The sequence below is a fragment of the Xiphophorus couchianus genome, chromosome 8, assembly GCF_001444195.1.
Source record: "Xiphophorus couchianus chromosome 8, X_couchianus-1.0, whole genome shotgun sequence".
NCBI classification, from domain to species: domain Eukaryota; kingdom Metazoa; phylum Chordata; class Actinopteri; order Cyprinodontiformes; family Poeciliidae; genus Xiphophorus; species Xiphophorus couchianus.
Genome location: NC_040235.1, coordinates 18315745 through 18341177, shown reverse-complemented (window position 1 = coordinate 18341177; position 25433 = coordinate 18315745). Strand labels below are relative to the sequence as shown.

The 25433-nt window shown below is 37.2% G+C and overlaps 1 protein-coding gene and 1 long non-coding RNA gene across 5 annotated transcripts in view; one reads left to right on the top strand and one right to left on the bottom strand.

Moving 5' to 3' along the window:
- The window catches only part of LOC114149682 (uncharacterized), a 40098-nt gene extending 26692 nt beyond the window's left edge, over nt 1-13406 (top strand). Inside the window, exon 3 of the long non-coding RNA XR_003596561.1 lies at nt 10177-13406. This is a non-coding gene — a long non-coding RNA (uncharacterized LOC114149682). The remainder of the gene's footprint in view (nt 1-10176) is intronic.
- The window catches only part of ctif (CBP80/20-dependent translation initiation factor), a 48758-nt gene that overhangs the window by 10153 nt on the left and 13172 nt on the right, over nt 1-25433 (bottom strand). For 2 of the 4 annotated variants that reach the window (XM_028025707.1, XM_028025706.1), the window contains 6 exons: nt 25229-25333; nt 24987-25065; nt 14092-14168; nt 8463-8543; nt 2676-3264; nt 1894-2193 (listed from right to left, as the gene is read on the bottom strand). In XM_028025707.1, the coding sequence (XP_027881508.1) occupies nt 1894-2193; nt 2676-3264; nt 8463-8543; nt 14092-14168; nt 24987-25065; nt 25229-25333 (1231 nt within the window). The remainder of the gene's footprint in view (nt 1-1893; nt 2194-2675; nt 3265-8462; nt 8544-14091; nt 14169-24986; nt 25066-25228; nt 25334-25433) is intronic. The other 2 variants (XM_028025708.1, XM_028025709.1) reach the window with 2 other exon arrangements.

The window sequence follows — 25433 nt, the reverse complement described above, 5'->3', positions numbered from 1 at the left end:
CACAGATCCTCTACCTTACTTCACTGTGAACACGGGATTGTTGTCACACATATTCAACCTTTGTTTCGCACTAAACCCAGTTGGGGAGTTTGATGAGACCAAGCTCAAAATTGTTCTCAGCTGATTAAAGGACTCAGTTTAGTGGCATTTATTGGAAAAAGGCTTTTTCCAGACGCCCCTTCAAGACAACTGGTGGATACATGGGACACCAAGACGCCTCTCTTTGTTTCAGTTGCCTGACAACGAGATATTTTTTTTTACCCAACTCAAAATAAACTTATTGCAGTTTGAATTTTGTTTTAAATAATTGCATTGATTTTAACTTTTGGTACGTTTAAACAGGCAGGCATTTTCTTGCTGCAATTATGAGGATCAACATAAAAGTACCTTACTAAAATGCCATGTTTTCTTGTTCTTTCCAATTTGAAAAGTACAAATTCACTAATTTTTTGTAGTTTAAATGAAAACAAATGGTTCAGTTTTATATATTCTATTATTTCAAGCCTGAATTTATGTACTCAAACAAAATGTTGATGTTTTTCTTACTTCTTCAGAGTGAAATTATGCTACTGTGACTTTCACCGCCAGCACATGAAAATGGCACATAAAGAGTCCATAACATGAGTGAAAAACAAGCCGAGCTTTCTTCAGCTGTGTTTAATAAGAGAGGTCTTTAACAGGTGGAACAGTGGCAGTGTTAAGGCCAACAAAACCTCTCTCTGAATAAACAGAGCAGTCACACTAATTGGCCCCATATTGAGATCCAGGGGTCTAATGGCAACAGCATTAATGAATGCCTTCATGAGCCCACTTATGACATTTAAAATGTTTTATAGCAAAAAAAGCCAAAATGTCAAAGGCAAGCAGGGGGTCTATGCTGGCTGGGAAACTGAGATTAAAGAGAGAGATAAAAGAGGAGAAAAGACCACACAAATGTGAAGGAGGAAGAGTAAATTAGTTGGAAAGGAGGCTGAAGGATGAAGGTAGAAATAAACACATAATTAATTTGGGGTAAATATCAAAACTTTTAAATAGAAAAATCTCAAGGCAGATATATACATGGCATGACAGCTTTCAGATGACAACACGTCTCCTGATTGCTTCTGATTGTGAGATTGGGGATGCAAACAGAGAGGCGCTGGGGCGAAAGGAGGTGAGAAGACGTGGGAACATGGGAATAGAGAGCTCATGAGGGACAAGAGGGAGGAAATGAAAGGAGGGAGCGGCAGCAAAGTATGTAACGCCTCAGAGGATGTTTTCATTCAGGGTACAGGACTGGAGCTGTGCAGTAAAGAGAAGGAATGGAAGGTGAAGAGGAAGTAGACTTCCGCTCCCCCTGGGAGTTTAGATTAGCTACTTTGTGCATCGACATGTACAGGTCTGAAACACAATGAGCTGGCCATCAGAAGGAGGGGATTCCTAAAGCTAAGGTGAATAAAGCCACTGAGATCATGGTGAACTTTTTTTTAAAAACACTATGCTAAAAAAAAAAAAAAGCAATATTCACTTTATAATTAAGTGCAACAATGTAAAATTCAAAACGGAATCAGCACAAATGATAGAAATGGCATAATAATTGAAGCAATCAGATACAATATAGACAAAATGCATTATGAAGCATGAGAATGTGGCACAGATTCAATTATCCAAGAGCTTGATTTTTTTAAAAGGAGCACTGTTTTCTAAATTGAAACCATGACTAACAGGATCCTCCGAGATTCTGAGTACGGAGGCTGCAGAAACAGAAGAAGAGATTTAATTTTGCAATGAGAAGTAGATTCACTGCGAGCTAATCGAACCCACAGCTCCCTGCAGTGGTAATTACAAAATGAAGTCAAAGGCATTACGGAGAAACAGGGTCTGAAGGCAGACGATTCCAAAAGCTGTTCTTACCTGCAGCGCGTTGAGCAGGAGCGATCTAAACTTAGTTCCCTCCACCATGAACAGCGCCATCTTGTCGCAGAGCTTGGCGGCTGTTGCGGCGAAGCTTCGGTCAGACACGGCCTTGGAGTAGATGGCTCCGACCACCTGAGCCAACGACTCCTCGGACTGTGCCGAGCTCTGCGCCTCCTCCATGAAAGAGGCCAGCTGCTTCTCCACGCCACTGCTGTTGCTCCTCATGCTGTTGAGGAGGTCCACCAGTCTGTCCATGTTCTGAGGTCCCAACTGAGACTCCTCCACATTAACTTCGTCCTACAGATAGGGCAGTGTAAAGGTTTTACCTCATCCAGGGATGCTGGTTATTTTTCATGTCACAATTCCAGACGTCAATAACACAAATTTCCAATGTAGTGACTCCTTTTTGATGTTCTTTGTTCTCAAATCAATCACCTGGCTGTATTGAGAGGAAGCTGAAGTACACGATGGAGTTAGCCAATTCAGTTTAGAACACAGAGTAAAACATTAAAAAAAACAGCCTGTTAAATGTTTGTTAGTTTTTTCTCCTCCTTAGGGAGAACACAGACACGTTTGCTGAGTGACTGCAGAATAAAAACCTGGACAATTAAATAAAGCCAGGCAAGGAGAGACAAGTGTGTCTGCATCTCTGTGCGGTAATGAACCATGCTTGTCTTTTTGAAGTTAATTGGGAAACCAAATGTTAGCGTGCGCACACATACAGATCAGGCCTGGCTGCCCTAATAGAGACTGACGAACACTAAGCAGATTGTCAGTACCTTGTCTTTTAGTCTCCTCCTCAGCCTCTCCTTAGACGACTGCAGAAGACTGACTCTTGGCTGCTCTGCGTGGCCATCGCTCACTTTTCTACTTGGCAGCATGCTGAGGGATTCCTTATTAACTGTTGGGTCTGGGTGGGCCGTCGCACTAGGAGTGGGGGCTGAGTTGGGTGATTCATTGGGATTCCTATGGTTGCAGGATTGCGGTGGTCGGATGTGCTCATCACTCACTCTTACAATCTCAGTCTGTTTGTCTTTGGTAGTTTTTGGGGATGCTTCTTTATCACCTGCAGCGTGCGTCTGTTCATGGCCCTGACCCCTCTGATTGTGGTGCCAGCGGCGGTTGTGGCTGTAGCCGTGATGTGGAGGTCCTCCTTGGCGAGGCCCAACATGTCCTCCTTGGTGCTGGCGAGGTGGTCGACCAGCATTGTGGTTTCTGTTATCTCCCTGATCTGTTAAATTCAACTCTTGCTGGTTTGGGGGCTGCTGATGTGTTTGATCCCAGTGTTGCTGTGGAGACTGTTGCTGTATCTGCTGAGGCTGGTTCTTCCCCCCTCCTCCTCCTCCACTCTGGGGTCGCTGCTGCCTCCTGAAAATAAACCAGGTTCGAGTTAGCACCTTCATGATGTTACAGGGGTCAGTTTGCTCAGGTCTGCCCTTTACATGGTCCAACAAATTACCAAGACATTTACAAATATTCACCTATCGGTACCACTCAATAGAAGTAGTACTGTATCTACTGAACTAAAAGCTATAAAATCAAAAGCCCACTTCCTGCTTACATGAGGATGAACAGTCTGAGTGCGTTTTCCTGTCCTGCATTGATACATTGTTTTTGCTGTACTGGCTCTGGTCAACAAACCACTGACATATGGTCCAGGGGATTAGTCACCTCCACACTGAGGACACCGCCTATTATCTACTTCTGCTTGTGAATCTGCACAAATCTAACCACCAACAGCAGCATTCTCAACCTTTCCAATTGCATAAAACTGAAACATTTTTTGACAAATAAAATATTGCAGAATTAGTATGCAAGGAAATAATTCCAGTTATAAATCAAAATTGTTAGGACACGTTTACCAAAAGATGCAATGCATTAGTCCGCATATTCCAACTGAAATATGGGCTTCATATCAGTTCAAGGACTCCAGATGGAGACATGTCTCACCTGAAAAGATAATGATCCATAGGCTAAAGAAGGTCCATAGTTTTTAAAGACATAAAGAAACAATTAGAGAAAAGATAAGCAACAAGCTTCAAAATGAATTGATCGTTCACTGCTTAATCTCAAACTGTTAATCTTACACAAGGATTTTAGCAAACAATATTTTCAATCTAAATATTAACACACAAAAAAAACCCTGCCAAATGAAGGGGGTTATAAGTAATACATGATTTTCCCACTCTTCAAATGGCAAAGATGTAAGAACATCTCATTTAAGTAATGAAGATGTTTGCCAGTCTTATTAAGTCAGCAAAAGGCCACAAGAAAATACCTGTGCACCTAAATTTGAAATATCTACAGTGATAATATAATTAAAAATTAAAAACAATTTGAGCTTGAGGTCACCAAGTCTCCATAACAACCATTATATGCTGTCAACCATGTCAGCCAGTTGTTTAGGATAAACGTCTTTTCTCATTCCTTAAGATCTACAAGTACTAAGTGGATCCATGTGATTTGGTTTCACATGAGATTAAGGTTTTCTGCAACACTCTTGGTGGATCTGACATGAAACAAAGAATAAATATGTTAAAAAGCACCTCTTTCCCACTATTAAGTATGCTGCAAGATGTGTAAATGTCTGAGTATTTATCTTCCAAGGTGGTGGGAATCTTGTTAAGAGTGCCGACTTGAAATAACCTCAGATTTTAAATACATATCTTGTGGCCTTTGCCAGAATACTGAAATGGGTCATCACTGGGTCTTTCAGAAGAATAATGAGCCCAAACATATGATCAAATTAACACTGAAATGCTTTGCCTTCGCCAATTTCAACTTTCTTCCATGAGCATCTCAGATCGTGTAAACCCTACAAAAAACCTGCATGGTCAAATGAAGAAAGACGAGCAAATGAAAACGACAGAACTAGAGAAAGCTCTTTTTTAGATGTCAAACTTGCATTGGTGGTTGCAGCTTGTTAACATTCACTGGATAAAAAAGAAAAGGTGATAACATTTCCGAAATGTCTATACATATGCCCGGTCTTTTGTCTCACTAATTAGCTGCCATGATTCAGGTTAGCAATGCAATTATTTTTTATAAGAAGAAACAAAAATGTGATTTTTTTTTCCAAAATAAAATGTATACTGTTTATGTTATAATTTGATAAACTTTATAGAAATTACTTATTGTAAAAAAAAAAAAAAAAAAAAAGCAAACAAAAAACAAACATGTCATTCCATACATTCTTAAATCATAGAAGATTACACCCTTAAAACATGTTGCGCTACTTCTAAAACATTGACCAATATGTCATGGTAAACATGCATAAAATTTGCATCACACATTTTGTTAACATATATATAAATAGTCAATAAAATAAAAGTTTTTTGGATCTACACGAACAATGATTTTAACTATTAGTACAGGCATGCAGTTAAACTACAGTGATTTTTAACATGATTTAGAATTACACCAGTGGCGGTAGATTTCTCAACATTCAGATGCAAGCCTGTTTTTTAAATACCAAACAAATTTTTTTTCTATTAATAAAAAGGTGCAAAAGACTAGAAGAGAAAAGTATGCAGAGAAAAGTTGAGCCTGTAACCCTGAGCTGTGTAAGCCTTGTGGGAGGCTGGACGAAGCAAACACAGACGCAATGTTCCAAAATTTTTTAACAGGTCCTCAGTGGGCAGACAGCCGCACTGGTTCTTCACTCTTTACAAAAATCCCTCTATTACAAAGTTTGAGCTGCCTAAATTTTAGCAATAGCATAAAAAAATGAAAGCACGACCCTGACATTTTGGAGGCCGTAGAACAAAAATCAAAATAAATTGTGAAAGAGACCCTTTGGCACTTACATACTCAAAATCTTAAGAATCAATGCTCTTTTGTAAGAGTGTTCTTTTCAAATCTGATCAGAGGACGGAAAATCAACCTTGGAGATAGCCTCAAAAGAAGTTAACATCCTTTATGTTCTTACGCACAAGCCAGATTTTGTACAAATGCAATAAGTCGAAGAAGAGAGGTAGATGGTGGCGACAGAGGGCTTTGGTAAAACACGTCCATTTTCAAATGTTGAAGATAAACTGGGTTTTAGAGGCATTAAAATGTTTTTAAAAAAGTAATAAACCAGGCAGATGGAGAGACTTAAAGCCTAACTATTTGTGTATCATCTGCATATATTACACAGTGTTTGAACACAATAACAAACAGTGTTATTGGTGCTCCATCTTCTCAAACCTCCCATCTGTTGCTGTATATAATATGCAGGATCCTGCTGGAAGTTTCCTCCCGTTATAAGAATGTGTTTCTTTCCACTGTCACCAAATGTTTGTCCAGTATGAGGGATTGCTGCCAAGTCAATGACTTGATATAACTGACCAGGCTCCTTTAGATAGAAAATATTTTTTAGCAACAGGCACTGTAAACTGAATTTTACTGTACGACATTTGGATTGACTTGATTATACATTTCTGTATATAATTTGAATCTGTCTTATATGTAAAGTGTCTTGAAACTACATTTTTTGACCAACTGGTGTTATATCAATAAAGTGAAATAAATTAAGTCGAATGCTACTGTTTTACCTGAAAAAGACTGAGGTTCTAGTATAATGTGGTATAAGGAAACTAATGTACCGAGTTACCTAATGTTATTCATTATCACCTCCAAATATGCAACATGATGAACTAAAATATTAAAAAACCTAAGATCTAAAGATCTGAATGAGGCTATCAGGGGTAACAATATTTTAATGCTCATATTTAATATTTAATATGTGTTTGATTAATTAATAAATATTGCATTTTATGAATATCAGTTCTGCATTAGCCATTCACTGACCTGGTTAGAGTTTCCACAGTGAATGAGGATATTTCACCAACTTGGTGGAAGGTTTAAACTGCAATGTTCAAAAAGAAACATCTGAGCATCTCAGTCAAGTATAATCGCAGTGGGGTGCACACCTGCTGGCTCTTACTTACTGCTTCAGATATTTTGTTAGTGTAATGTAAAAATATGTTTACTTATATGTAAATCGTATTATCAACAAAAATGTAAGTGGTTATTCTTATTTTGTTGACCAACAACAATTTCATCTTTCATCTGTCATTTTCCACACATTTTCACATAAAGTTGAAGTAGTGAAATTTGTCACTAGAAGAGAGGTTTTACATAATTTGAAAGACCAAAAAAGTCTGACTGTATTAAAGGAGGACATGGAAGGAAAAACTGTAACTTACTCACAAGTCTCAGTTCTTAAAGTCACAATTCTAAGTCCAGTCCAAATTCTTACTTTTGAGACTTAAGTGCAACTGGAGTTGGAGTCTCAAACCAATAACCTGCCATTATTGGTTTGATGCAACAAACAGACTTGTTATTCAATTCAAATTTGAATACTTAGAATGCTTTTGTTGTTTTCACAAAAAGATTGAAAATAGTCCTCATTGATAAATGCAGAACTCCTGGATAGAAATTGTGAAATCATTTGATCATCTTATCCTATAATTGGTAAAACCTCTTAATTTTGCCAAGGAGCCATCCAGAAATGCTGAATATGACAACTCTGATGGATTCATAGGCTCGTGCTAGTTGCTGTTAATTTAGGCTCAGATGTAATAAACCACTCTCCTTATCTACTGATAATCTGAGAGGGGTTAGAGAAGGAGTATAATAAAATGTTAATCATGTTTAATGACTGTGACCTCGACAGTGGTTTGAGTGCTCATCATACATCAGCCATTACTGTCAGAGATTGCTGCCTTTAGGACAAATGATGGAACCACTGATGAAATGTCATTCAACAATAAGTTACTCTTTCATGATTAAACATCTAATAAAATGGAACATGACTTATTATTTTTGGTTTGATCATTTAAATGGTATTACTCAAGTCCATTGCAGTGTTGGATGTTGCCAGACTGAGACATATTGAAGTACATATTCTTCAAATTGATTAAGAAATAAGTCAAATGTAATTTTCAGAGATCTGCCAAAAATGTATCTGGACCTCATTAATAGAAATTTGCAAAACTATTCACACTTCCTAAACTCTTGAGATTTTGCCCCATTACTTCAATGTACTTTATTAGAATGTTAAATAGTTGATCAATGCAAAGTAGAGCATAATTAGGAAGGAGGAAAAAAATTAAGCTAGTTTTCATGGTTTTTGCAAATTTTCAGACTTGTAAGTCAATTGTTTATACAGCCATTTCTCTCTGTAATTTCAGTTGTAAATGCAGTCGCTCATTCTTCTTACCAAGATCACACAAGCCCAGTCAAAAATCCATAAATATCACAGTTAAAGTCTTTGATATAAACCACACATAACAATTGTAATATTTAGCTTTCAATATAAGGTTGTTGTTCTGTTGGATTTATGTAGCCTTGGACAGGTTTTCCCCACCATCACCATGCGTTACACATGGGTATATTGAGTGTGTTCAAAACACTTTCAAGTTTCAGCTGATTCACTATTTCAACGTTAAATAGTGACGTAGTTTGTTTTCTAAGATTCTAAACCTTTGAGGTCTTCACAAAACTGCTGCACAAATTCCAGAGGTTTGGATACTTTCAAAAGTTACTTTACCTTTTGAGATCCTACTTAAGTTGCCACTAACCTGGCTGAGACTCGTCGTTTCTCCCCGGGGCCAGTGGGCAGAAGTATGGTTAACTGCTCTCGGGTGAAGTGATCAAATGTTCTACAAGCAGGAGAGGAGGGTGTGCCAAAATGCAGATGATTGGAAGGATGGAAAGATTAAATCGGGTGAAGAGTGGAGTAAAGTCAAAGTAAATTTTGTAGGAAATCGGAGAATTTTCATGGAATTTTCATGGAAAACAGGAGAAAAACAACAGGTTGAAAGGGGCGAAAAAGCGAAGCAAATAAGGGAAAAAAACAAAACAAACAAACTACAGGTTGGTATGGTCACACAAAACAGGGAGTCTAAAAAAATTCTACATAAAAGAAGAAATTAACTTGCAGACATGGTCAGGGGAGGGTGAGCATGATAAAAATGATCAATCATGACTTTTACTGTGTACAAGAGGAGAATTCATAGAACCACTGGTTGACCCAGACAAGAGAATCGATTGACCTGGGGGAAGAGATGTCTGCAGGCCAGACAGTCAATAACTTGGCCGAGGCTCTTCACAGGCCACAAAACACTAACTTAATGCACTGTGGGAAGGATTTCAGCTGCCTGACTGAGCATTTGCATTATTACATTTTAAGATTAAAATTTTGAAGGGAAAATAAATTTGGGTGCATTCATGCAAGAAGAATTTCAACTCATCACACATAATATCTTTAAAGAATCCCTGTCAGAAATAAAGCACATAAATGCTGTTTTTTTATTTTTTTACTGGAAGAGCCTAGAAAACAAAGAATGAACTTTTTTAATGAACTGAAATGAGAAATATGCCAGTACATTCAGCTTACACTGTAGAATGATACAGTGTTGAGCAGAACATGTCTTTAAACAAAGCTACAAACGAGTCAATCCCCTTTAAAATACAAAGGAAAAGAAGTTTCCATTTTAAGACAACCACAAACGCAACTTGACAAATGAGATCAGTCGAGCCACGGGAGGAGTTGTTTTCTGCCCAATAGCAGTCTTGATGAAGTTGATATAGAATCATAATTACTTAAAGCATTTGAACGTTTATACAAGACAACCACAAATTTCAGGGCATTTTATTAGTATTTTATGTGTTAGGCCAACACCAGGTTGTAGAGATCCACAGCTCAGGTGGGAGAATTTTTTGACAGGAGAAATACGAGTTGTGCAGAGGATGCAAAAAAAAAATAAAACCTGACACTGGAGCAGTGAACCTCCTTCCGGCCAGACACACAACAGGAAAGCATATTTATGTGTTAGAATCACACAAAGTACTGACCTAAATCTAGTTGAAAATCAAGGACATTATTTGCAAGCAGATGATCGCAGACTCTCCATACAAATGAAAAAGGTGAAAATATTAAACCCTAAATGTGTGAAACTGGAGGAAACACCCCAAAAATGCCTTGCAGCCGTAAATGCAGCAAAAGTGCAAACCACAGAATATTGATTCAGTGGTCCAGATGCAATGCTAGTTGAAACATATCACATACAAGCTTAGTGCTTGTAACAAAATAAGAAAAAGATCAACTGATGCAAAAACCATTTCACAGCATTGTAAGGTTTAAGCTAATTAAACCTTACTTAATTTTTGAAAAAAACAACAGAAGGCAAATGCAGATTTCAACAAACACAAATATAGTTGGGCATTGTATACAAATATCCTGCATATTGTCTTAAAATTATTTTTTTTATTTGAGTGTGCAACTTTTGGCAGGCATGCATCATCTGGAAAAAGCAGCAGACGAGGCAATGTTGCAGGGACTGTGACTGGTGCAGGCAGTTGTGTAAGTACTGTTGCTAAAGTTGGACTCAATTACTTTCGAGAACACTACAAAAATGTTGTAGACAAAGTGCTCTTCTTGAAACAATGTCCAAAAAACACCTTAGAAAAGCTACCAACAATTACAAAATAATGAAAAGAGTGAGGAAGGCTGCTCATTTTCCAAAGCTTTGCTTCTCTTCTGTTCTGAAGCAAAAAAAAAAAAAAAAAAAAACAGTAACCAGCACATTCCTGTAAATCACAACTAATTTCAGCCCTGCCTGACGTGCCTACTAAAGTAGAAACACATGCACTGCCTCCTCTTTCTTTTCCATCCTGCCACAGCCAGCCCACACTTTTTCCTTTACTCAGTCTCCCAGTCTGCTCCCTTTGCTGGTCATTTGTTCGATACACCCCTCATGTTTCAAACATGTAGTCGACGAATCAATACTTTGCTTCCATATTTCATCATGTCTTTCCACCAAGTTTAGCTGAGACCATTTCTCCTCTTTTCCCTGTTGTGTTGATGTATAGCAAGCAACAGAACACAAAATCCAACCCAAGCGCAACATTTTTTTGTGGTTTTTCTTTACTGCCTTCAAGCTACTGTTGTTAAACTTTAAATTATGTCTGCAGCTTCTAGAATAGAAAAGTTAGGCTAGTTGGGCTATTTGGCGAATGCATGTTGAGATAAATACTTTAACTAGGAATTTCAATTTTATGATGCATTTCATAGCAAAATGCACAGTTTGTGCATATTAGAGCTTTATTTCCCTGCAGCTAATGAGAACAACTGAACCAAAATCATGCATTGCTCGCACCCAAATACGCTTTGATTATATCCCCCAATCCTGTTTTTGATTCCAAAGGGCTTTAAAAATATTGACTTTGTTTAGGAATAATGATTTACTGTAAGGCCAAATATTTTATGACTTTTTCCAAGTCCTATTTGTGCACACCTCTGCCTCACCCTTCCTTTCATAACCTCGGCCAATATAATTATCCATTTGTTTTTTGTTTCCCCAACAATTGATTTGCAGTCTTATAGGGCCTCTTTTCAGTATGAGAAAACCAATAGTTGTTTCTTTAGACTGGCTACTGCAGTACAGCGTGTTGGCAAATCTGAATAAAGAAACATGAGTTTAAGGTTTAGAGAAAGAAAGTGAAAAGACTATCCGGTGATCTAAGGCCATAAACATCAAAATGTGGTACGAGAGCCATCAGTGGTACTTCTTCTACTGTTTCTCAGAGAAATAATTTGGTAAGTACTATTAAACAATAAGCAAATTGAAGCAAATTGTTGAAGCAAATTGATATGTAAATTTGAAGAGAAACTACCTAAATCTACCAATACCCTGATCTTCTAAACAGGTAAAGAAGTCATCTGCATAAGAGATTATAAAATATAAGTTGGGATGGTGACAACTTGCATCTATTTGCATAAAAAAGCAAAAAAGACATGAAGCAACAACTTGGTTTTATTGTCTCGCTTTCGTGCAAAACCTTCCTGAGGCATCTGGTGTTGCCTGCCCTAATACCGCCTGGGTCTGTCCTCATCTGATGATGGACTGCCCTCTTCATACTGATGGCTCTGCCGCTGTCTGAGCCAAACCCTAGTCTTGACCAGGCTATCCTCCCAACATGCCTCTGTGCCTCCATCCCAAAATGCATTATTGACGTGGCCCAATCTGATTGGCAAATTATAAAACCATAATATCTAGTATGTTGATGAAGTAATGATAAATATTAGGGTAACTGATATCCTGATGTCTTCTTGCTGCTCAGTGAATATTGTGAATATACTGTAGGTCACAATATTCACAATATTGTGATACTGAAGTTGTTTCTCATTGGGGCGAATGGATGGAACAGAAACATAATGGTTATATTCATCATAGCCATGTCTGTTTTCTTCTTACACCTGTATGGTGTCTACACATTAGGCAGAACATTTATATAACCATTATCATGACATTAACACAGAAAGGTGCAACATAATCTAAATGCTTTTATTTAAAAAAAAAAGCAATACTTAATAAATTGCTGCTGTGAAAATAATATATTATTTCAGCTCTAATGATGCTTAAACATTTTTTAATTTGTTTTTTATTGTGATGCATAAACACATGGAGAGTGAGAGGACAGATTTATGTTGAAATGAGAATAATCTCATATATACTGTACATTTACAATTCTTACAATGACATAAGAAAAAATTATTCCAGATTAAGATAATATATTCAGTCTTAAGTGACTAAATATCACCACTTAATTTTGTATTAAGTGGTGATATAAAATTAAATTCAGTTTCAGCTTAAACATTAGGTAGATTTAGACAATATTTAGAGATGTACACACCGGTACAACACTAAAGCAACATCTGGAAGAACCAACAGCTGAACTTAGGAAAAGCTTTTACGTAAATAAGCCTGTTGTGTCCAATATTAGCACTTCTCGACGCTCTGCTTTGTTTTAATAAAACTAGAGTCTGATAAGATGATAGGACAAGAGCTGCTAAATTACCCGACCTGTTAGCTTGATCTGCTAGCCTGCATTCTGCAGTTCTTCAGACATAACGCTCTAGTCTCTTATAAAATCAACTATTCCTTTTTTTTTTTAAATGCATTAGCTTAAGAATAGCAATGAACTTTCTGAAAACTGGTAATAACAAGGCAGCACCAAACAACTGCTCTTTACTGGAGGAAACTATTCTTTTCAATGGACTTTAATGGGTAAGAAGACTATGACAGATCTACTTGTTTTGAATCTGTAACTTTTGTAAATGCTATATAAATTAGGTGGGGAAACACTGCTTTTCACATCACAGTCCTAAATAATAATCTGATTTTGTAGAATTATGCAAAGAAACACTCTGCGTACTATAGTTTACAGGAATCCTTTTTTAAATGCAATTCTTTATTTCTATGCATCTTTTATTTTTAATGTATTTATTTAATCCATCAACCATATACCATTTTTTGTCATAGTTTTGTATAATATTGATTAAAAAAAGAACACAGCAAGTGATGGTCACTAGCTAGCATAAAGGAAGTAAATAATTCCCATAAAACTGCCATTAGCCCTTTTAGTGTTTAACTAGAATTCACTTTAAAATGTTTTGGCAGCAACAGCTAAACTTAAAAACATGAATACAGCAAACAAAGATGCACAATATTATGTAAAACTTGAATGAAGTGTGTTAAGTACAATGAAGTGTGCGCAAAGCAGTGAGCAGAAGAAAACAGGATGGTCTCCTGTTACAGCTTCCACTACACAAAACAAATAGAGTGAAACCTAAGCAAGCGGCTATTGGCCTATGTTGATATTTTTGTTCTTTTCCTTCCACCAGGCCGGCGCTGTGCTCATTGTACAGCAAACACAACAGCTTACAGGAGACACGCAATTATTCTCTGGACTTAAAAACAGGAATTAAAGTGTTTTTGTCCATTTGGTTTAGATATAATTTCCTCTTTTAAAGCCACAAATACAACCAAAATATTTTCTCTTTAGCCTGTATCTTAGCAACTAAAGAACAGTTTTCCAGTGACATCAGAGCAGGGAGTGAAAGGGATTTTTTTCCCCCCCCTTTCGCTAGTTTCAATGAAGTCAGACTTGACCTGGGAAAATTAGATTTTACAGAAAATACAACCAGTATAAAAAAATCCACTTTGAATCAGGTAAAAGGTTGCAAAGCAGGACTATTAAATCAGACAGAGAAACCGAGCTGGAGTGTGCTTTCTTTTCCAGACATTATTGTGGCTGTGGAGACACACATGCTTAAGCTGTGATTCCAGCATTTCTCTGTCTGAGAAAGGTTTTGGTGCATGTGTATGTGTGTGTGCAGGCATATGCATGGTGGGTAAACATTACCGTCGGTCGTTCCTCCTGCGTCGGAAGAGCTTTTTGGTGTGTGCTATCTCGGCCTCATTAGGAAGGGGTGGAAAGACCTGTGAGAAATAAATCATGGTGTAAGAGAAAGTTGCTGTAAAAACTAGCAATGTTGATGACTGGAAATACATTTAAATGTTAATTGGAACATTCTTGTTTGCTTTTCCTCGATTTTCCGTTGAATATGTTGGCAATAATGCAAGTAAATTATTGCATTTTTTAAATCCAAACCAGAAGATGTCCTTAAAAGAGAGTAGATTTGTGGACAGATTTTCATGTCTACAACTTATTACACCTAGTGTTTTTTTTTTTTTTTTACATATGAATACGGCATTATGAGTATGAATTCTTTCCTGACAACAGGTGAGCTGAACATTGACAGAATTGCCAATTCTTATCACCAGACAGATGTGGATCTGAGATCTAATGTTTGTTGAGAGAACATTATCTGAACAAGTAAAATGCAAGGTCAAATACAATCACACAAGCAAAAACTGGATGCAAAAGGGCACCATTATAACTCATATTGCTCTTTTTCTGTTTCACAGAATGATATTCAAAGACCACAAGAAAGTCCCTCCCCTGCACATTTTTTCATTATTTAAAAAAAAGGGGGAGAAACGGAAAAATGTTGTAAAATATACTCCTAGCAGCTTGATGCTTTGGCACTAGGTGAGAGGAGTTCTCAAGCCTAAGTCACATCAAAATGAGTCATTTTTCATTTGACTAAATTTAAAAAAAATTTCCGGCAAGAGGCAGAGCAATTCGTACCACTGATGGAATACAGTGTGATGGATATTTCCTCTCGCTTTTACAGTTCACCTCTTCTGAAAAGGAAATATGAAATCCATCATCCATAAAACATTGGCTCTGTCAGTCAAACAGCCCAGTTTTCCTTTGCTCATCACCACTATGTGCTGTTACCATGGTTATGAGTGGCCTAGGACTAGCCCTGTTGAGTAAACATGCAGTGTGAGATGACGAACAGTGTTGTGAAAAGGATGAGTGCATAAATGAACCGGACTATGAACAGCTGTGCACACAATGTAATGTTCAAGACATGCTACATGAGAGGTGAGCACTGAGAGAAAGGTGTCGTCTGGCCCCAGTAACAGATTAAAACTAGACAGATGGTGATTGAGCAAAAAAAAAAAAAAAAGTCTGCAAAGTCCCAAATGTAAGAGGCTGGCCTTGATTTACTTTAACATGCTGGAAACCTTGACAAATAATTTTTCAAAGCTGTTAAGAAAGGATTACAATTTATACTTCTGATTTCAAGTTATAGCTTACAGCAAAGATAGTTCTACAAGGTGTACTAGCTTATAGGACTGTGTATGCAGTTGCAGGATTGTGATATAGTTGTTTAATTTTAAATGATAAATACATTTTTCCCCCAAAACTGCATTTTTTTTTCCAAAGTGCAATTTGCAGAGTTTACGGACCTATTAGTGCATTTTAAAACATAAACATAAAAGTTCATAGTGAATTGATCGCAAAGATATTTGAAGTGATTAGACTTCTTAGGCTGATTCAACCTGAAAAGATGTATGGTGGCGAATCATAAGTCTAAGCTCAAGACATTTTACAAAAAAGTTATTTCTAAACAGAAATATCCAAATTGTAATAAAAATTTAAATATGATCCTTGTTATAAAACAAGTAAGAAAAGTTCAGTTTATTATTGCAATTGTTAAAAAGTTTCTTGTCTAAGGTAACCCAGCCGGTTTCATAGAGCCATCGACTTTGCTGCAATCTCTCCTAAGGCATGCAGCAAAAGAGGACAGTCTATTGCATCGATTTCAAGATGGATAAGAGAGAGGAATGAATATCAGATGAATGGACTGAGAAGCAAATATAGCATGGGACAGAAAATAAAAATATTTTCTGAGATCCCCTCAGGTGTTGAAATACTTAACTCAAACCCCTTACTTTCCAAAACTGCATGAAGACTTTCTATAGATAAAGTTTATCTGCTTATAATGTTTTCCAAAATTAATTGAATTTTGTATTTTCACAAAAAACATTATGTGACCAGCGATATCATTTATCACTTACAGCAAATTGAAAACTTGCAATTTCTTTTAGATTTTATCAAATACACGTGTAAAACAACACAGCAATACAAAATACTAATAATCTATAAACCTGTAAATCTTATATTTTGTATTCTTGTTTTGCAAAAATCAGTGAAGATATAATTATTTTTATTGTCCCTCTTAAATGTCCAGATGAAATAAATTTTACTATCACGCAAAAACCCTTAACTACAAAAAGCGGTTTGCAAATTATGGTGTATTTATTAAAAAACCTTGCCCAATGAGATAAAGTAAGTGCTCCCTAAACTTCACAACTCACTGTTCAACATTTGGCAGCACGGCCAAAGAGTGTCTACAACATTTGGCCGCAAATTATTTCATTTATATGAAGGTATTTTGGTTCATTCTGCTCTGCTTGTTTTTGTGGTTTGATGACATGTTCAGAAAAATGTCATCAAATAAAATCCAACCACTTGAAAATGGCATTTTGTATTTGAGCTGGAGCATTAAAATGTGACCAAAAAAAAAAAAACATAGAAAAGGGAGCGAATACTTTTTCACTCCAGCGTCAGCAAGAAAATTATGTAAAACTGGCTCAAATAGAACACACTGTGGGTGAGAATAGGTTATCTGCAGGTATCAGCGAATGCTGTGTAGCTCAAAGGAGCCATGAGCTGCCCTGGTCCCCTGCCAGGGAACCTCTACACTCCAAGTAGGCAGGATGACCACTGTGGACACGACAAGGACGGGTGGGTGGGAGTACAAATTGTGAGTGGGAGAGTGATGGTAGAAAATCGACAAAAGAAAACTTTCTGGCTTTACAAACACCTGTGTTACTTTTTGTTGGGTTTTTTTTTACAAACAACTTAAAAAAAAATTCAGAAAGAAATATTTCTGACTGTTTTTTTAATCATTGAGTGGAAGTTGGCACTCAGTGACATACAATTAAGTCAACGGCCAAAAAGAGTTTTTCCAACTTCACAACCCAGGCCATTGTGTGTCTTTGTGTCAAATAGTGCAGCTGGGGTGCGCCTGGAGAGGAAGTTGAAATACTGAGTAACATTGCAGGGGAGAGGATTTCAGATAAAAGGTAGAAGGTAACTATAGATATTGTCATCTTGCATCATCTCATTTGGCCAAACATGAACCAATGTGACAGCCCAATGAGATTCAAAGTAAACCCAGATTTAGCTGTTAAAAGGATAATCAGGTGAGATAATCTGAAAATAGTCGAGAGAGGTATGAATTTTTCAAAGAGTTTTTTGTCATGGTTCTGGAAATGACTCAGGTTGCACTACTGAGTCAATCAGTAGTGTGGCAGGGGTATAAGTGGCCAGGAAGGAAAGTTAGGAAATGAGAAAAGCTCCTGGAGATGGAAATGTGAAAAATACAAACAGAAAATAATGATTAGTGAACTTTCACTGCAGTAGCAGTGGAAAGTGGATTGAATGCTTTCCTGTCGCTTCTCATGCGTAACAATTCTGGTACGATCCTCAGTCAGTTAGTCCATTGTTTCTCCAGGCTTATTTATGTTGCCAAGGACATCGGCCAAAAGCAATAAATTTAAAACTACCCCGGGGGTGGCACTGCAGGACAGACCTTTGAGAACTGAGGGGAGAGAAAGAGCAAGAATGACTATGAGGGAGGCTGTACATACAAGATAGCAAACACGTAGCAAAGCACATAAAGGGAGTTGTAACGCATACGCCGATACAAGGTCAGAATAACTTCTCCCATTTGTCACAATCGAGTGATCTTTTTTTCTTTATTTAATTGTAGTAAACATAAAACATAAAAAGTATTTAATCTATTAGAAATGGATTCTAATGAGTTACATTCAAAAGCTGTATCTTCTTTATTCAGCCTCTTTGAAACCTAAAGCAAACCAGATCACACACGCGCACACACCCCATCAGACGAGCAGAGGATGTATGATCGATGTCTTTGTTCATCACTCTGAGGGATGCCAACTGAGCTCTGTGTATTTGAAAGCAGAGATTGCTTTTCTATAGGGCACCACTGGTCTTTTCTTCCTTTTTCACTCTCTGACACTCTGATCCCACGATGGCCTGTCTCCTGTCGCCACCTACTTCTTTCTTTGAAGTACCTGTATATTCCTTTGTGGCTAAGGCCTCAGATTGCATAATAAATAAGACAAAGATGTCAGGATCTCACATGCTTCTCTTTCATCACTGATCACCTGCTGAATGTGACTGTAGATCAGGCTGTAAATCTCATCTGTTGAAGAAGTTGCACAAGTTTAAGTAAAGTTTTGAAAAAAGAAAGAAACAGAAAAGTGTGGACTAGAGAGACCTCAAAGCAGGGGTGCTCAGTAAGTCGATCGCGGAAGGTTTTCAGTCGATCTCGGCAGTAGGTGACAAACTGAACGCCGCCAAGAGGCTGAAACCAGCGCGTCCTCTTCTGACGCGCTTATCAAAATATTCAAAGGTCCAAAACGTTTGGAACTTTATTAAACAATTTTAAAAAATCTAATTAATGGTCTCAGTAATTATTGTTTCAACAAGGTGTTGCACAATTCTGTGCATTTCGGTTCCATTTACAGTGTTTTTACAGTGTTGAAAAACACTATTGGATGCTGCAGGGTCTTTTTTGGCCAGGTAGTGTCATCCGCTTTGCAAACTGATCTGTTGTTACAGTACTGTTTTTCAAATCGTTATCTTAAACTATACTGAAAATTTTTTTCCAGATTAATTATATTAAAACGGAGTGTAAGAATGATAATATTTGCCAATCGCTGCAGCAGTTTTTTTCAAGACAGCAGCAACTGTTTGTGTCGGCTCAGATAAACCTTACATACAAGTAGTGAAGCTATGTTTTACTCCGTGTGAGGGTATTCTAGCAATGTTTTATTAGGAAGCTGATGTACTGGTGATAAAAAAAAAATCAATTGCATGCCAATACTATTTCTTAATAACTTTACCAAAGTATCCTAAAGCCATCCTAAAACACCTCTCTTATTTGTGAAACTGACTTAACCAAATCCATACAAAATTATATATTTTAGTTTCGAAAATGTAATCTAACTTTTAATTAGCAACAGCTTTGCCTTTACAGACTTGGAGATCATAGTTTGTGTTTCTGTACCCTTATCTTTTCCTTATAAAATCTCAGAAAGCATCAATATTTGTGTGAACCCTTCCATTTTTCCAGTCACGTTTTTCCAGTTACGGAATAGCACCGAGTAAAAATACAGTGGACAATGTTTTCCACACGAATGTTAAATGTTTTCAAGCTGCGGCTAACAGCGAATGTTTATTAGTGTAATTTATTCCAATCGCAGATGCACTTTGCGGATGCCCCGCAGTTCAAAGAAATTTCTAGATATCTTCAAAGGTGCTGAAAATCTTTTATGCAAAGAATCGAAAAAGGGATCCACATCCTCAATCATCTAGAAGACGACGGTTTCGTTGCTGATTACATGTCAGTTGGCCTCACGCATAAAGTACATAGTGCCTGCCATTTTAGGTAAAATAATTTATACTGAATTTTTATACAACCCTTACCAAATTATTACTAGCATGGTAAAGGTAACAAAAGCCAACAAACCACAATTTAGTCCTCCATCTGTTACAAGGACATAAGAGAGAGCATTATACTGAACTCACAGCAATCCATCTATTCTTGTTTCTATTTTTAAGTAAAAAGCAAGTCACCAATCAGGAGTTACTGAATATTTCCATGTAACTGGTCACACATGCCTTGTTACGTATCCATCTTACATGCAGGTACTCAGGTCTGCAGAATTTCCTCATGCTGAGATCCTGGAGACAAACGTGAACGGTGGTGATTAAGTCAATGTGTGAGCAGTTAATGAAGTGGAGGAGCCAATAAGTAGCAGAAGTAGGAACAATGGTGGGAAGTTACCAAAGGGAGGGGGCCACCGGTCACCATGACCCCCTGGACATTGTTCTGCTGCCCACCAACATATGAAGGATGGAGGGGAGAAGTGAAGGACGCCATAAAGGAGAACAGGGAAGAGGGCAGATCTCAAAGCAAATGATGACGGTCAGAAGTGAAGGAAACAATGAATAGGGAGAAACAAAGCAAGGTGAGGTGTTTGATGGTAAAAAATAACAATACATAAAGAAATTAAGGAGGAAGATTTAGATAAGTTGAAATCCATTGGGAGATTAAAATCCATCTATTGGGAGGGTAATAAAGGTGCTAGCCAAACTGGCAGCTGACAGACAGACCCACAGCAAGTCTCCCTGCCCCCAGCATCCCTTCAGAATTGACGTCCTGCCCTGCAGCACGTACACTTCCAGACTGAGGGGCCGACCAGTCTGCAACATCTCAGCTCCAGACTCCGGCTTTGTTCCCCAGTCACACTGCTTTGTTCACACACCGGATGCGTCCTCAGTGGCCAGCCACTTTCCCCTCCTCTCGTCCGACTCCCTCCATTCCTTGGCTAATTCTGTGGCTCACTCCACATTTAATGACGAGTTGGGTTGCCTTACTGGCCTCAAGTTCAAATAGATGAAGAAGAAGTTCTAAATTTGGCTTTTTTTTCCTTTCTTTTTTTAAGAGAACGGTTTAGATGTTATTGTGCATGAATGTTCTCGTAACAAAGTGAGTCATCATTCAAGAAGTCAAAGAGTTCAGAACATCAAAAGACAGGTTGTTATTGGACACAACCATAATAAAACTCATATCTTTCAAATTGGTCTTAATTAAAAACTTTTTTTCTCAAAATGTTTTCTTCCGTTGGAGTAAAGAAATAAGTACTGTGTGTCTGAAAAACCATGTAAATATATTTTGAAGTTTTTGTGAGCAAATCTATGCAGTTAAGTAAGCTTTACTAACTGTGGAAAAATTTCAATTGTTATATAATTTTTATTATTATGACTATATTGTACTCTCTGTGAAGACTGTATCTCACTGTAGGTATCCGATGGAAACGATCCGGAAATATGTCACTGAATACAGTTTTTACTTCCCTCAAGATGCCTTAAGAACAATATAAATTTTTCTTCAGCAAAGACTCTGTGCCTGTGCATAGGAGGTGCACACACAGCAGACAATCTGTTTTACTTATTATCCGAGTTCATGTTGACAGGACTAGAAGACAACTTATCCTGTCACACACTGAAGGAACATTTACTGAGCTGAAGTGACTCCCCTCCACCGGCACAGTTGCCTGAATGACTTTCGATCAAAAAAATAATAATCAAAAAATCAGTAAACAGTGCTGCAAAACTAGCATTGCTGACAAAATATTGGCATATCTTTTAGGCAAAGTCATAACACATCAGCGCTCTTAAAGCATAATATATCATAATTTCATATTCTATGAACAGTAAGAAAAAGTAGTATTTTGAATAAATGGAGCACTTAATTGCATGCTCGCTGGTTTCATGTCTAAATTTTTTAAACCATCATTGTTATACGTGACAGGAATGCGCAGATCAACTACTTGCTCCCTGACCTCTGGATGCTTCTGTCATTACGAACTGAGATTGGACATGAAGGCAGGGTTATTGTGCGTGCAGGCTGACATTCCAGAGAGGCCAAACGAGGTCTGGCAGAATCGGAGAGCAAAGGGAGGAAGCGCTTTTTCACAGAGTTGCATGCACACCCACCCACCCACACACAAATGGGATGTTTTCTACTTCCCTGGGCTATTTGTGTGTCCATTCTGTCTCCTGGAAAAGGGAAGTAGATGTTAGCATGAAGTGTGGAATGCAGACACGGATTTTGGATGCTGAAGCCCCTCCATTCAGGGACTGGAAGTGATGACTGGAAACATGTTACTGCATTTGGTTGTCTTACATTGTGACTGAGCAAATGCTGGAGGATATTTTATACATATTTTCATGCCACTTGTACCTACGTTTGTATAATGTCACAAACTGTGCAGAAGATCAGAATGTGCTTCTACTGGGAAACAGAGGAATGTCAACAATGAATGTTTTTAGAAGGCCCAGTCTAAGTCCGCGATTTGATCCTTATATAAGCTCTCAAAGGTTTATAACTTAGAAACAAACAAACAGGTTTTGTGCTTTAAAGAAAAAATGTCAAAAAAATAAATCAATACTAAAATACTGTTGATTTAATATTGATCAATACTATTTATTATTGACATTGAATTACATAATTTAAAGTAATTTGAACCGTAACACAGCACATTTTATTTAAAATTTAAGGTTTAAATTAAACTTAGAACTTATGATCCATGATTCATGACACTTTCAGACCTTTCAGAGATCCTACTGTAATCTTTAAAAAGAACAGATTAACACAATAAAGAACACACTAAACAATTTCAGGTAATAACTGTGTGGTAAAACAAAGCCTCAAGAGTACTAAACAGAGAAACATTTTTTGTTGCTTTTCTTTCTATAGTTATTATTTTTTTTATATTTAAATATATTTTTCTCCTTTTGTATGAATTCAGGTTGCAATGATGGAGAAAACTACATGATATTTTCAAACAATAAGTAAGAATGTTTTAAAAAGAGTTTCTAATATATATATTTTTAACTAACTCTGAAACTGTACTTATAATATAGGGAAATGCTTCAATAGCTCTGTGTATTTTTATGTGTTAAATGTACAGTATTGTTATAATTCAAGGTAGATATTTCAAGATTTCTATTTCTAACATTTGGACCACCAGGTGGCACCACAGGACCAAAACTCTAAATAAAACTAGGATACAGAGCACCCATAAAACAAATAAGTACAGCTTTAAAGTAAATTATTTATTAAAGAAAGTTCAAAATGTAAGCTTTCTGAGTTCGGATCAAATGCAGTGAAAGCAACACAAATGCCAATAATAATGATGTCCTGTCCTAATTCTCTCAAAATTGGGCAGCACTTTGATTCTGTTCCAGAAATGATAGGCAGGTAATGCAAGGCGTAGCATACGTAGTGTTGTCCAGATAAATAAAATCTCATGTTTAGATCTGAAGTCCTATTATACGTAATTCCTAGATATTTTCAATTACATTTTATACAAGTCTGGATAAGGCATCGCAATGCTGAATTCTGACTTCTGATTCAGCAGTAAAGATTGTTTGTTATTTGTTTAAGACTGAATTGAGTCTAAACTCTTTCACGTCTTCATTCTGTGTGTGATTTGTTTTATGATAGCAAAAAGGCCACAAAATCAGTCTCACTTGACTCTGTGTGTATTTATCAGAGTAATTTCCCTTTATTTACATTGCTGTGCCCATATGTGAAGGCTGAAGTGCCCTTTTTTAAAAACATAAAAAAGGATTTAAAGTGTTCCACATGTCTACTTTTTTTTATCTAGGCTGATATAAAAGACCAAAATGTGAAATATGTGATACCAAAAATGAAACAGTGAGTGAATGAGGAGGATGTAGTTTGGGAACAGATCAGAATGTCCGGGAAAGTACCTCACAGTGTCCCCAAATCAACATAAATCTGATCTCTAGCATAACAGACAAAAGCAGCTTACCCCATCTTACTTCTGGTTCTACTGAATGAACGGAAACCGCAACTTAGATTCAGGAACTACACAGTGAGCAATGCCAACTTGGTAGCTCAACAAGAAATATCTCTGCTGAAACAGTATGAAAGGCAAAACACAATCTTAAACCAGAGGGCAAAAGGGGAAGGGAAGATGAAGACCCTGGAGCTTGACCACTACGAGCGAGGGAAAACATTTTGACTCAGAAAGCAGGGCAGGAAAGGAGAACGGTGATCGAGGTGACATAAGGTGAACCCTGCTACCTCATTAGATCAAAATTCACTGTGGAAAAACACAGAGCTTCATACCTTGTACTCGGCTAGGGCTTTAACAGCTGCAAAATCAATTTCACTCAGTTCAAGCCAGACACATCATACTCAGAGGTACTGAGTAATGACATCAGGAAGCTGTTATTGTGCGCACCTCTCACACTGCAGGACATACAGTAGGAACTGAAACAACTCATATCCTTATTTGGTCAGCTTTCAATGACCCCAAATATTTCTGACAGCTACAATATAATTTTCCTATGTGTATCAAGCAATATTCTGGACATACATACAGCACACAAACAAATTCCACCCTGTTGACTGTCTTAGAATTCAAATACATAAAATCATAAATATGAGACTAAATGCAGGCATTGGATATTCAGATCAAAATCATATCATAGAATCATAGAAGCTGATTCCATGACCTTAAAATACAGTTTACATAATAAACAACAACATATTTGTAATCTCTATAAAAACAGGCATAAGCATTAACAGAAGTAAATTATGATTGTATGCATAAAATAAAGCTGAGAATATTCCATATTAACATCTCACCACCAGGTGTCACCAAAACTTTATTTATAAACAAAGCGTTAATTCTGAAGATGTCACCTACCACTTTGAACCAGAGTTTGTTGGAACTTTGTTTTTATGAAGCTGGAGCTTTTAATAATCTGTTAAGAGCTCTTCATTAACAGGTCCTCTGAATGTGTTTTTTAGTTTGTATTGAGCTGCTTCTCACTCATTTTCAGACCACAGTCTGAACATTTCCAGATGGTTCTTTTGTTTAACTATTTAACTCTGCCCAGCCATTCATTCACCAGTAAAAGAGCTCCTAAACTAAAAACATACTATAGCAAATAAATACTTTTGCCCATTCCAGTGCCAGATCTGTTCAGCAAATGCTCACAATTTCCTTAATAGGCCACTAGAGGGCAGCCTATAACAACTAGTAGATTACAAAGGTGCTTCTTGGAGTGGAGCTGCAGCAATAAAACTTGTTTAATTAAATTATTAAACATTATTCTGATAATAGCAAGATTTATTAAGTGTTGGCGCAAAAACAAAAAGTACACTCAGTTTTACAAAGGAAAAAATGTCTACAACTTACAGAGTGCAGATGAGGTAAGAACCTCTCCAAGTCATTCATATCTATCCCGTCATCCTCTGCAAACTTGTTTTTGTTCATGCTGAAAGGAAAAGACATAAGACATATTATTAGCTTATGAATTATTATTAATTAGCATTTCATATTTCTAATGCCACAAAGTAACCAAAACCACACACTGAGTAGTCCAGTAGTCCACACTGAGTTGGTCCATTTACCACAGATGCATAAAGACAGAATCTTACCCCTCTCTGTCAATATGAGGCAGTTGCTTTGGCATTCCTCTGAAGGGTTTCCTGTGGAAATGACTAAAATCCAATTTTTCTGGCTGTACGTCCCAGCCCGCACCTCTACAACAGAGAGACACATTTTACACATGAGCAAGAGAAATCAGAAAATTGTGATAAGTAAGTTAAAGGCACTAGAAGAAACTGGGCTTAAATTAACTGC